Source organism: Beauveria bassiana (genome assembly GCF_000280675.1).
Source record: "Beauveria bassiana ARSEF 2860 unplaced genomic scaffold BBA_S00005, whole genome shotgun sequence".
NCBI classification, from domain to species: Eukaryota; Fungi; Ascomycota; class Sordariomycetes; order Hypocreales; family Cordycipitaceae; genus Beauveria; species Beauveria bassiana.
In genome coordinates, this window is record NW_007930840.1 from 502,303 (window position 1) to 515,802 (window position 13,500).

A 13,500-nucleotide genomic window follows, 5' to 3' on the forward strand; every position below is an offset into this window, starting at 1 on the left:
CCCCCCCCAAAAAAAGCAAACAACAACCGGACTAGGAGTGGAGGCATCGTTGATATTTAGGAGCCATTGTGCGGAGATCAGTCATGATCAAAACCCAAAAGATCCCGAACCGTCCGCTCCTGACGTGCTTCGGGGAGTGCCTCGTTAAATTCACTTAATAAGTGACTCGTCTAATCAGACCAAGTATTGTGTGGCGACAAGAACGCCAGGACAGGATCTAGGGTGCTCATACACAGGCAACTCAAAGCAAAGACAGGGCAGGAGAGCTGCGGGCTCGATATACCTATGATTACTGTAACTAGCCTGGGACGAATTATGTTTGCTCGCCGCACTTATACCAGGAAGCCTTGTCTCCGAGTTGCCTGATATAAAGTGGACTGCTCTGTCGATTGTTCTCGGGAGAGAAACACACACTCGAGGGCCAAATCGACGTATCGATTTTTCTGAGCAACGACACGTCTGTGTTCCTGATCATATTCAATAGGGCGTAAAATTGAGAGGCTTGATATACCCGTAACTTTTTCTCAATACGAGCCAAGTATTTGGCACTTGCCAGTTGCACCTCTCGGGTCGTGGCCCAGATACATGTCCATCACATCGACCAAATTCGTTTGCATTCATGACTTTGCCGGTCGAGTATATTTCATGAAAAAGTCTTGAATCAGCGCACTCGCCTCGAGGTGAGTCGGCTTGTCCAGCGCTGCGAGCTGCGAAAAGTTGGGCCAGGGAGAGGGCCAGTCGTGCTCTATTTTAGTATTTTAGTATTTCAAGTCAGCCACCCCGGCCATCAGCAATGCCAGTTTCGGGGGGAAAAAAAAAAAAAAAGAAAACTCTCTCACTCTGGCTGTCCGTCTTGTAATGCTGCAGCACGCCCTCTTGGCCCTTGCACGTCCAGCTGAGGTGGTGCACATCGCCATTGTACAAGTCTTGCTGCTCGTTGGGCGTGTCACATTCATTTCGGTCAGCCCATCGCTTCAGCCTAGATAATCAGTCAATGACGTGTTTGAAATGCATTTGTCCAGCCAAGTCACACGTGTTGAGGATGCAAAGTCAAGACCCCCCCCCCAACGCCCCATGATTAGGTTCACATACCAGTTTGGAATCGACGGCTCGATGCCGCCTTGTCCTTGTCCCCCGTCATACCGCACCGACTCGTCTGCTCCGCCGTGAAACTCGAGCATCGGCGTCGGCACGCGCGCCGGCCTGCAGTCCTTGAAATGATCATCATTATCCGTGTAAAACGCCCCCGACGCCGGCGCAAACGCCGCAAACTCGCCCCCAACCGTCGCATTGCACGCCACCGTATTCACAAACCCGCCGCCGCTCGACAGTCCCGTCGCGTAGATTCGCGCACTGTCCACGCAAAACGCACCGCGCAAGTCGGCGAGCACATCCCACACAAACTGCAAATCCTCGCCGACGCTCGCCGTCGAGTAGTTGGCGCCGGCCCACGCGCCGCCGAGGCCGTCTGGGTACACCGTGATCTTGTCACTTGTGTACCGCGGCAGGTCGAGCCCCGTGTCGGCGGCGAAGAAGAAGCCGATGCTGCTGGACCCGTGGAAGCCGACAATGACAGGGTACTGCCGCTTGGCGTCGTAGTCGGCGGGGAGGTGCGCAAGGTAGCGGCGGTCCTGGCCGCTCGACTTGAGGGTGCGCAGCTGGGCAAGGCCGTTGAAGAGGTGAGTCTTGCCGCAGCCAGAAGTGTCGCCGCCCGTGTACGGTGCAAATGTGGTGGAAGCGGGCGCTGCCGCGGCGAAGCTGGCAATGCTCAAGAGCGCTGACAGCTGCATTGCGACTACTTTTGCTGCTTGTGTGAAGCCTGGAGGGGGGGTCAATTCCTTTTGACAAGCTAGGTTGCCCAGTTATATCTAGACGGTTCGCCCGAGATATACAGTCAGCATATGGAAATTATTCGGCTCATGTCCCGTGGACTGACCCCCTGATATCTCGCTCTCGCGCTGTGTCATTCGATTGGTCGCAGGGTAGCATCGGCCATCAGCCAATCAATCAGTGGAAACGCATCGCCATGTCCATGCGCACTGACAGGTCCGATTGTGTGGCAAATGTACAAAGTCGGTCTCTTGAATATTCAAATGTGCAAAAGTTCGGCCGCCGAATCTGGGGTTTGAACTGGCGAACGGTGGTAGTCGGGTATCATCGACTCAACCACATGATGACGGGTGGATAGCAGATTTATACAAGGCCCGGGCTAGGGTCAGGTAAGATGCTACAACTGAGATGCTATGAGTTTGAGTGGTTTATTCTTTTTTTTCTTCAAATTTTGTTATTTATCTCTGCGTAGCTGTATTTCCAATGTTTTCGGAAACTTTTAGCGACAATGCTAGGTTTAGGACCCTCGTGAAAGCTTCAAGCGTTGCTCCATATGAGCAGAGAGGCTTTTCTAGAATACAAGTTTCGTGGTTTATCGTGATACAAGTCTCGATTCATTATAGTAATCCAACATTCATATATCGAAATGTGGGTGTGACAATGCATCGCGGAGCTTGTTCTGTCGTCCATGCCGCGCCACATGGTGAACAAGCGTAGCGTCGTCGAGTTTAAAGTAGAAGCGAAATAAATATTTAAAATTTATAATATTTTTTTTTCTCTGTTTATAGTACTTAATCTTGCTTCTACAAATGTCAAAGAATACGCCGCTAAACTAGTGAAAACTGTGAAAGTTCTCTAGACTTTCCGTGGGATGGCTACCATCATCGCTGGGTATAAACGCCCGTCGTGACTGCATGATAGCCCTTTTTGCCCACCTTGCGGGCGAGCTCGCTCCGCCAATCCTGGCCCTGAGCCACCATGGCCACCATGTTGGCAAATGTATACTTTGGCTTCCAGCCCAGCTCTCTCGCCGCCTTGGACGAGTCATACACACGATCAATGCGATTCAGATAGCCCCAGCCCTTCTTCTCAAACACCTTTTCAGCCTCGGGCGCCACGCGCCGCAGCACCGCCGCCGGGTCGGTATCCAACGCCTCGAGAATCTTTTCATCTTTCGGGAACAGCGGCGGCGCGCTGATAATGTACCGGCCCCAACCGATACTCTTGGCCTTTTCCATGCCGCAGACGCAGGCATTGACGAGATCCTCCAAGTCGCAGCGGCGGTATGCGAATTCGAGCACTTTGAGGTTGGCGTCGGCCAGCTCGGCGCGACGATTTTCGTCGTCGTCCTCCTCGGTGAAGAAGCGGCTGGAGCGGAGGACCAGCACCGGCAGGCCCGACTCGCGGTGCATGAGCAGACACAAGTCCTCGGCGGTGACCTTTGAGACGCCGTAAATGTTCTTGGGCTGCGGGACCACGGCCTCGTCGATCCACGCCGCCGGTTTTCCCGGCTGCGGGCTCAAAGCCGTGCCAAAGGTGCTCGTGGTGCTCAGAAACAAGAAGCTCTGAATCTGAGGGCCCAGCGCGGCGGCTTCTTCCAGGAGCACCATGGTGCCGGTGATGTTGGTTTCGATGAATTGCAGCTTGGTGTGGCTGCAGACGTGCGGCTTGTGAAGGGTCGCCGTGTGGATTATATGGGTAATGTTGCTGCCTCGGAGCAGGCCGCTGATGAATGCGCTGTCGGTGACGTTGCCGACGGCGGTGGTGGTGGGCGAAGCGAGAATGTCGATGCCAAACGGCTTGTAGCCGAAGCCGGGTAGGGCGAGCATGAGGGCCGTGCCGAGATGACCGGCCGAACCGGTGACAAGAACGTTGTAAGTGGCGTCCATGATGTGATGAATGATTGTTGAAATCTTCGTTGCGATGACTATTGCGTTGCGATGACTATTGTTATCTCGGTTGGAGGCTTTGAAAATTATTTTTTTTTTCCTTCGACATTCACCCGTTTATATATCAACTTAAGGAGGGCGCAATTCACGATGCCTCCAAGTAAATTTCGAGTAGCCATCTTAGGGGACTTCTCGTGATAGTTCAACTCTGTCTCACTTTAGATCCACCAACAGTTCTAAAGTTTGCTGCATCAAGACCACGCGCCCGAACCTGCCACTCAATTACCAGCCAATCAATCAATCAATCAATAGCCAGGCAATCAACAGCCAAACAATCAACAGCCAGGCAATCAACAATCAGGCAATAATCTATTGGAATGAGGCCCCATGTAAAATCGTGTCTCTGGCACCGGGGTCGCTGATTGGTCTAATTCGCGTCACTTTTCGGCCAGACAGTTCCTAGCCAAGAAAACCTCAAGTACGAAACAACGTGGCCGGGGGGGATAGTCTCGTGACAACTATCATTATTAACAACATACGAATTCGGGTCATCATCAATTGACACCCCCAAAAAACCCCCCCTGTTCCAAGACAATCAACAGCCAGGCAATCAAGAGTCAGGGCAATCAATGGCTAGTTTTTCTCGGCCAATGTCCTCGGTCAACTTCCTCGGTCAATCAGCAGCTAATTACTTTTTTGATTGACTGATTGTTCATTGAGACTGGCTATTGAATGGTTCCTGGAGTGCATCTGCAACACATCTTGGCATCCTCACCGACTTCGCAACATGCGCCCCACTTGACCCCTCTGACTTCTATTGGACTTCGCGGTCAACTTCCATACATATTGCCACTCCATACTGTCACTCCATACTGTCACCCCGGATTATCGACGAGTACGGCTACATTGACCGCGCTGTCGGCGTACATTGTTCAATCTGGGGATGATCCACATGGGACTACGCAGGGCATTGCGAGCTTTCCTGCGGGCTGAGCTGTCGCGCATCACGCCGCTCAACGTTGCTTTCCACCGTACAGTTTGCTCAACGATCTCCTGCCGAAGAACGCCGTGTGCATCAACTTCCTCATCACGGGCGACGGTAGGGCCTCCGACGAGGCCAGTCTGCTCCCTTTTCTCGACTTTGCTGGGACGCGGCTCGACTTGGGCCTTTGAGCACGAGGTACACAGAGGCGAGCTCCTCGCGATAGGCGTGGTGCGTTGACAAGTCGCGCCCGTCGTCTATTCTAGAGCTTTCCATCGGCGCCAAGAAAACGTCTTTGCGGATATCCCTTGTCGAGCGGATTGTCCAGTGGGTAGAGAGGTACGGCGATTGTTTGTCTCGAGTGCTCGCATTCCACAGAGGAGATGGAACAATGGCACTTTCTAGACCTCAATGAGCCCCAAAAGACAAAAGGTTGATCATCTCTTGAACGAGCCAGACAGCCCGCCCTTGGCAGATGGTAGGGTACATGGCAACGTGCTGACGGCTAGTCAAGAATTCTTGTGCGATAACTGGGTGCCGTCGTAGAGGAATGTGGACAGCTTTCAACTTGAATTTTCTTGTCTCCTCGCTGGACAGTGAAAGAAAAGGTGCGTTCCGAGTCCATTCTGCAGATGGAAACGGATGAGCTGGGCAACAGCCTATTCCCGATTGCAGTTCGTATTTGTTTCGCCCTCGTTTCTAGTATTTGCGTTGATTAGACACGATGGCAGAATAGACCGTAATCTGAGTCTGCGTAAACTTGCCTCTTTACTTAACGACAGCTCGTAACTGCGTTAAGAGAAAAAAGGAGGAAAAAAAACAAAGCCAGGTCGATATTATAGCAAAGTATCGCTGGCATTGTTTGTACTTGCCGCAGGGGCATGCGAAGATACGTTGGTGAAATATATTGTTAAATATTCGTCGAGAGCCCTGATCTGGTAGCTAACGATGGGTCCGGCCATGGATACTGAAGAAAGAAGAAGATTTTGAGATCTAGTCTGTGTCGTCAATTGGGTCCCCTTTCTAAAGCTCGGAGAGGTATTTGTATAGGGTAGCAAGAGAGACAGATCGCAGTCGACATTTCGGGATTTCATGGTATGGAACGCGCAGAAGAGACCATCTACCTACACCAATAAGGTCTACCCAACCACAATACAGCTCTGTATTATTTATCGGACTTACCTCGTCGTCAATAGCTCTAGGGGCCGCTTCTAATGATACGAGGACATCGCTACGGTACTACGGCTAAACTTGAACATTTAGCAAGCCGTCTATGGCCGTGTTCAATGCTACTGTCGGGCGGCCATCACTGTCTATAGCGTCTGCATTCAATCCCGAATAACGATGTTGAGGATGATTTGGATGCCCGTGAAGTAGCATTGTGACTGCAGCTCCTTGCGCTGAGCAGACTCTAGCGCCACAGTAGCAAGCAACTCAAACCTGACTTGTCACCGTGTGGCCGCACTAAAACTTCATATTTTGGTATTAACGTTATTTTTGCGAGCACTCTTCAGTCTTGCAGGAGATGGCAAGGAGATGCTCAGATTGAAGCAGTCCAAAATGTGCATTGGCTCACGTTGAACGATGCGGGGTAATGTCAGCCTGACCGCCATCTTGCTAGCCAACATTGGCAGCGCAACTATTTATAATTAGCTGCAGAATGCAGACCAAAAAGTCATGTTTTTGTCTCAGCCTGCCAGAGGAGCTGAGGACGCAGTCTCAGATAACCTTTGGACTGCGTTCAGAGCACGTCGATGGACAGGGTGTCAATGTGGCCTTGCTGAAACTAGGGCGACATGGGCACGCAGACAACGTTGCAGCCACGCAAGGGTGCAGAAAGAGCTTGTACAAAGCAAAAAGAGAGATCCTTGGCCGAGACAGAACACTTCCAGACGGTAGAGTGACACATTTGTATGCAGCCTTTTTTGCGGGGTCAGCTTTACAGTTCCCCGGAGACCTGGCTTACCCCACGATAGCAGATCGCTCTAGATGTTCTCATCCAACATAGTCGGCCTCGGAGCTCCCAGCTTCTTGGGTCGCAGGCTTTGAGATTAACTATGATTTGGACAATAAACTTTGTGATTTGGACAAGAACAGTTTCTACAGACTAAATTAGTATCGGAAGAACCACAGGATGTGGCATCGAGGCCTGGCCAGGTAGCACCGCATCCGAGACATGCGATCGACATGGTACCAACCAAAATTGGTGGTGGAACTACAACTACCCAAGCTATTGGCTGCTGGAAAGATTGCGAGGAGTCGGCCAACATCTTGGTATTGCAGGCCAGCGAGCAGGTTAGCTGCACCAGGCATACTGAAGGGCATGGGACATGTCATATCGGTGCGGATAATGGCCGACATGTAGTCTGCATCATATTGCCGATGTTGATGCCTAAGACATGAACGAGCAGATGTGGTGTTCAAATGCGGGCAGTTTTTTCAAGGCTGCGCCCGAGTCCCGATCCTCCGGATCATTTCTTCTGAGCTGGCCAAGGCTTTGAACCAGATACCTTACCTTTCACGTTGCCTGTAAAAGCGAAATTGGTCTGTCGATCACACTTGATCTACGAGCATGTTCAGCCGGGAGTGAAACAAAGCCAGACAGTGTAAGCAGACTGCCCCTCCTCGGAAACATGAAGAATTACATACTAGGACGACAACGACCAATGACAGTCACTCCAATTCAATCTCCATCTCATTAGTATTTTCGTCCACGCAACTTACTCTCTCCGGCCTGATTTTGTTGGCCACCTTTGGTGCCAAGTAATTTTCTTTGCCAAATCTTCAGAACAAAACTTGACAACTGGCTCGAGTTTATTGCCTTCAAGTACTGCAGTTTTTTCGAGTGCTGCGTGGCTTACATGACTGGAGTGTCGTTGGGTATCGTCGACTGCATCAGACCTGAAAGGCATAATGCACAAACATCACATACGACTGCGCCTAGCACATCTGCAGAGCATCAATAAACCATGGTGACATCTTATGCACTCGTTTGTTACAGTCTGCTCATGATGACCCGAAACGCCCACGAGACCGATTGCAGCATACCCATTTGTGAAGCATTCGCAGAAAGACCACCGAGCCAAGCCGAGCCCCCCTTCTTCCTCTTCTTTTCTTTCTTTTTTTGATCAGATCCAGAAGTAAAAAGCAATACTCAGTATACTAATGCATAGCATTCAACGAAGCCGCTTCCCAAGTGAGTCATCTTTGGTTGACTTTATTGGCTTTAGCAAAGTCTGACCCTGATGCTCGACTCGTCTTGCGCAAAGCCATGTTACGTAAAAGTCAAGCACCAGAGTCAAAAGTCTCAAACTTTACCAACTATAACATTGTGTTACTCGCTGAGGGTATTCAGGGTTTGATTCGATACCACTCTATCATCGCAATAGTTCTGTAATAGTCACCCTAACCGTCAACGTTTTCAGCTCCCCGCTGGATCGTCGGCCGGGCCTTCGGCCAAGACCCTACGGCTTACTCAAAAGAGACCCTTTTCTCTAGATGTCGGCATAATATTCGACCCGATCAAAGCAAACCTGAAGTTGATTGCCATCTGATTGGATCGAACCGTCGGCTGATATGTCGCTCAACAACCTCTTCGGGCTTGAAAGGATTAAAGTCTCGGTTTATTTTCGGCCAAGAGTCTCATTTTGATATCATCTGTCGGGTCGTAATGCATTGCTTCCGGTACTTCAGCTTTTGTAGATCATTTCGTGATACTCTCCGAGCGTGTGGCCCAAACGTAAAGTTCAAGTATATAAAGGGACGTTTGCGCCCCTACGCCTGCTCTGCTTCTTTCCAGATCATCCAAATTACAAACTCTCCAATTGACTCTACATTTGCTATAACCCCACGTTTCTAAAACTACCAAAGCAATCAAGATGCAGCCTCTCAACTTTCTTGCTACCTTTGCGTAAGAAACCCTTTGCCGAAATGTGACGCACATCTCACTAACACTTTCCATCGCAGCCTCATCGCTACCGGTAAGCTTACATGATCCATCTTCTTCCCGTTCATACATCTACTTTGCCTTTACTTAACTGCCCTTCAATCAAGCCTTTGCTTCTCCCGACGAAGGAGCTGCCCTCCAATCCTCCGAGCCCATCGATGCCCAGCGCATCGGTTGCGCACAGCAGGGCACTCCCAGACGACCTGCCATGTGCTGGAAGCCCAATTGCCCCAGCAACAGGAGATCCGTCTATTGGGACTTTGGCTGCCCCGACCGTAGCTGGAAGTGCTGCATCTAGATGCATCGTGCACTCTGAGCTCCTCGACTTGGTGCACGCTGCAGACATGCGCTCGTGAGCGAGCCTTGCATAGTATTTAGTATTATAGTTTGAGTCTTTAGTCCAGGGTTTTTTCCCAACCATACTAAATATATGCAATTCTTTTATTCATTCATTTATTGATTATCATTGTTATTATATTTCTTTTTTTACAGTATTCAACCTCAAGAGTGTGGCTGTCGAGCGAATCTGGGCAGCTCAGGCGAGGCACGAGTTTCGGCCCTGCAGGCTCGGCCCTGTAAGCTACTGGTAACACGATCCTAGCAGTAGAGGCTAAAAATATCACAGGTGTTTTGCTTGATATTAGCCACCGGCGCCATCACAACGGCCACTAACTACCTAGGCTTATGCCTTACGAGAACAAGGATACCATTCCGGAAATAATTGGCTATCCATCCGTTGCTACTACGCGCTAGTCTGTTCCTCAGCGGCCAGATATTGCCAGAGGATGTTTGGTCAAACCTGCAAGTCAAAGCCCACACTCCAGACGAAATTCAGATGTATAAGTCTACGCAAACAGCTAACAATTCGCGCTTGCAGTTCTATTCTCCGGACGATTTGTCTAGCAATGCTTGCATGTGTCGTGTTATCCATAAGAGATTCGGGTAGCGCGCAAAACCGCCCATATCTTGTAATGACATCTGGATGTTTTTGCACGCATGGCGCGGAGCCGCAAAGACTTGCCTTTGGATGAAATCACAAAAGCAATCCGCATGATTGATATCTCTAAAGAAACGAGACCTCAGGGTTAGGAAAGGGAGACTATCTGCGAGCAGGTAGACTCCACGTGGTAGTGGGAATTACACCTTGGTACAGTGTGCTGAAGAAGGAAAGAATTCGAAAAAAAAAGGATTATTGATTAAAAATCTCTAACATGCCTCGCCAATCATTGGTCTATCAAGAAAAAACTTGCTCCAGATGTTCATTCCGATTTTTCTGCCCGATGAAACGGGCAGTCCGGCGTGAGCAACTCGAAGATCACCAGAGCCGTTGGCATGTAAATTGTTCCATAAAATCGCGCTGCCTTTTCTTGGCTTCACTAAAAGGCCCTTGCCAGAGCCTTCGAGGCGAAACTTGCGGGGATCCATTGTAGTTGAAATAGGACTGAGTTCGGGAAAGTGTGTTTCGCCACCAATACAGTCTACTTATGAGCCGGTCAGGTCATTGAAGCCAGTATTGAGACTGCTTTGAAAAGTATTCAATTCAATTCGACAAAATGAAGTACGCCGCCATCATCACCAAGCTTTACGCTGCCTTGGGTAGCACCGCAGTGACCAAACTCGACGCTCTGCAAGAGCATGATAGCGACATCGTGCGCCGAGTTCCTCCCACAATTTATGAGGAAAAGGTGTACGACGAAATTCGTTACGACCCAACTCGCAGAGCTCCTCCTCCCACGATTTACGAAGAAACGGAGTAAGAAGAAATCCGTCACGATCCGACTCGCAGAGGTCTCCCTCCCATAATTGAAGAGGAGGAATATGAAGAGACTCGCTACTAGCTTGTCATTGACCGAAAAAGTTGTACTTTGTCCTGTGTTTGATTGTGCAGCAGATCAATTGCTATGAGCTGTCTCGGTACAGCTTCATCCAGAGCAATGGTTCGCTGTTTGGGGTTGGAACAGTCCGCCGGCCACATGCATTTGTCTCGCAGAACACAAATCGCTGGAGTCTGCACAGTACAATATGTGCTCATCTGAGAGCGCTCAACGTTTTCGAATTAGGTCTCGCTCATTATTACCAAGTTTACTTGACTCAATAATTATCTCAATAATTTCCTTTTTTTTTAAACGGCGCAGCTGTGATTCGCTCTGAACAAGGAAGTGATGAAGCTACTCCAGTGAGATGTAGTGGTGGTGGAACCCCCGCCCCCCCCCCCCAACGGTCGTGATTGCGCCCTGTAGAAGTGGGTTTCGCACTCAACTTGGCAGAAGCATCATCACCACGCCATCAAGAAACAATCAAACTTCAATTCGGCACCGTCATATGTGCTGCTTTAGCCTGCGTGGAGAATATGTCTTTACTGTACACGCAACGATACTCTGGTGAATAATGAACGAGCTACAGGCAAACTGGCGGACTCGGCCAAGATTGGCCCACCATCGATCGCCAAGTCCGTTGGCGCTCTTTCGTCCTCTTGGGCCATCCCCAACGGTAATGTCAGATCCTCATCTGACAGACGGCTCATCTGCTGTAACCGTAGTGCGATCGAATCCACCCATCGGGAGGCCCGCCGATAGCAAAAGTTCCAATACAAGTTACGGATAATCGCTGCCGGCGTGGCGTCGCCAGAGCCCCGTTCCCTCATATGGCCGTGAGGGGGTGCCAGCCTCGCGACTTCTACCCAACAAAAGCCCTCGAGTAACAAGCGTTCTTCATGATGAACAAGACACAATCTACCATGGAGTCACTTTCATTCAGCACTTCTCATGTCGCAGTACTCAGCTTGGGCCTGGCTGCTGCCTGCTTCGCTCGCTGCGTTTGGCTCGATGGACGGCCGCCCACGCAGCCGTACAAAGACGCCGACGGCGAAGCTACCAACGAGTCCGAGGCCAAAGTAGCGCGACTCAATCCAGTGGCTCACAGTACTCTTGTATTTGTTCCGCATCTTGGACAGGCCTTGGCCATGTTACGATCTAGTTATGGATCTGCACAGCTTGAGCCATTTCAATGGGACCTGCTGCAGTGGACTTGTCCTGTCTTATGGGTGAATGGTTACTTCACGCCTTCTCTCCATCACTTTTGCTAACGCGAGTCCCAAAGCTTTTACTGACGTGTCAATCAATTACTGTGTGTCAGCGAACGAGTATTCCACAAAGGTACAAATTGTCGAATTACACGGCTTTGTCAGCGGCGGCTCTGATCCTTTTCCTCTGGTACGATTGGGTGTTTTCGGACCATAAGCTGCCTTGGATACAGCTCATGGCTGCGGCAGCCGTTTTTCTCAGCCTTCTCTCTGTTCCTCGGCGCCCGGTTGTTTTTCGCCGCGGGACTGCCGTCTTGAACGAGAGCGGCGTTTCGATATTGGGCTGGATCTTCTTCTCGTGGGGTCTGCATAGCGAGAGTCCACCACTGTCTACAACGTTGAACTTGGACAATTTGCCAAGAATACCTTTGAGCCAGTCTTCAACCACGTTGAGAGAGCAATTTGACTCTTGCAATCAGACCAAAGCGCTATGGATGCAGCTTGCCACGATGTTCCGAAAGCCTTTGGTCTTGCAGGCGTCATTGGTGTTGTTGGGGGCAGCATCAGAATTTGGCAGTCGCTTCGTCGTCCATAGCCTCCTGCAACGTCTGGAGAAAGGCCTAGATATCGACACTTGGACTTGGATCTGGGTCGCACTGCTTCCGGCGAGCCTCCTTTGCGTCTCAGCTTGCGACAACTGGTCCAGCTGGATCGGGCACACCCGCATTCAATTGCCGATGCTCGGTCTCCTTCAGTCATTGGCATTCGAAAAGTCAATGCGCTTGCGATGGGCAAGCGGCGATACATCCACAGAGGGAAAGCATACGACAAATTCCCCAAGCGTCATGGATGTGCTTGAAAGCCACTGGTATGTTAGCCGACACCGGAATCTGATTCAGGGGTATCAGACTGATAGTGATACCACGCAGCAATACTATTGCCCAGGCCTTTCTTAATGCCCATAATTTACCGATCGCCGCCTTGAAGATAATTCTGTATTCTTTCTACCTGTCGCGTTTGATGGGCTTCACAACTGTCATTATCGGTGGGACATTGCCGATATTAGCCATTTGGCTATCACGCAAGCTCTCCAGATATCAGCGCCGAGCACAATTAGAACATATGGAGGCTACTGAGCGAACTTCTGCATTGGTATCTGAAGCGCTCCGTGGGCTTCGTCAGATACGTCTGTCTTCTATGGAGTGCCTCTGGCAAAAACGCATTTTTGCCGCACGCAACCACAACCTGGCAGCCGCTTGGAAGGTCAGTGTCTATGAAGAGATGGTCAATCTGGTCGCGACCCTTGGGCCCGTTCTCTTTGCATCTGTGACTATATCTATATATGCACTCAGAACAGGCCATTTTAGCCCTTCGGTGGCCTTTACCTCTATCAATCTGTTTAGCAACCTGCATGCAGTTATTAAGCAGCTCCCTGCTCGGTTCACGTCACTGCACCGCGCGCGAATCAGCTACTCAAAGCTTCTGACATACCTTCAACAGCCAGAGCAGACTCGAAATCCTATTCTGGGAGATACAGTATCACTGCAAAACGCAAATCTGTCCTGGGTTGAAGATGAGAAGGGGCCCATTTTGAAGAATGTGGACCTGGAAGTTCCAAAGGATGGAATCAGTCTAGTCACCGGCCAGGTCGGCTCTGGAAAAAGCTTGCTGTTGTATTCGATATTAGAGGAAGCAATCGTGCAATCTGGTAAGCTTGTCAAGCCTGCAGTGGACACTTCACCAGGTCACTCAACAGCCAGGGGTATTGTCGCTGGATCTGCCGCCTTCGTCTCACAGCCCCCCTGGATCGAAGACTGCACGATCAAGGAGA

General features: G+C 50.3%; 4 protein-coding genes across 4 annotated transcripts; 2 read left to right on the forward strand and 2 right to left on the reverse strand.

The window, feature by feature from the left end:
- Positions 1 to 617: 617 nt before the first annotated feature.
- BBA_02452 (ferulic acid esterase (FaeA), putative) lies at positions 618 to 1,967 on the reverse strand (the record flags this gene model as incomplete). The annotated part of the gene is made up of 4 exons (XM_008597549.1): positions 618 to 745; positions 840 to 979; positions 1,093 to 1,819; positions 1,937 to 1,967. The coding sequence occupies 4 exons, from the start codon at positions 1,965 to 1,967 to the stop codon at positions 618 to 620; spliced, it is 1,026 nt and encodes a 341-aa protein (XP_008595771.1).
- Positions 1,968 to 2,711: 744 nt separating this feature from the next.
- Positions 2,712 to 3,719, reverse strand: BBA_02453 (NAD dependent epimerase/dehydratase family protein; the record flags this gene model as incomplete). The annotated part of the gene is made up of 1 exon (XM_008597550.1): positions 2,712 to 3,719. One exon carries the CDS (start codon positions 3,717 to 3,719, stop codon positions 2,712 to 2,714), a length of 1,008 nt encoding a protein of 335 aa, XP_008595772.1.
- Positions 3,720 to 8,579: 4,860 nt separating this feature from the next.
- Positions 8,580 to 8,945, forward strand: BBA_02454 (uncharacterized protein; the record flags this gene model as incomplete). Its single annotated transcript, XM_008597551.1, has 3 exons — positions 8,580 to 8,611; positions 8,668 to 8,681; positions 8,755 to 8,945. The coding sequence occupies 3 exons, from the start codon at positions 8,580 to 8,582 to the stop codon at positions 8,943 to 8,945; spliced, it is 237 nt and encodes a 78-aa protein (XP_008595773.1).
- A 1,255-nt stretch (positions 8,946 to 10,200) lies between these two features.
- BBA_02455 (uncharacterized protein) lies at positions 10,201 to 10,404 on the forward strand (the record flags this gene model as incomplete). The annotated part of the gene is made up of 1 exon (XM_008597552.1): positions 10,201 to 10,404. One exon carries the CDS (start codon positions 10,201 to 10,203, stop codon positions 10,402 to 10,404), a length of 204 nt encoding a protein of 67 aa, XP_008595774.1.
- Between the last annotated feature and the right edge of the window lie 3,096 nt (positions 10,405 to 13,500).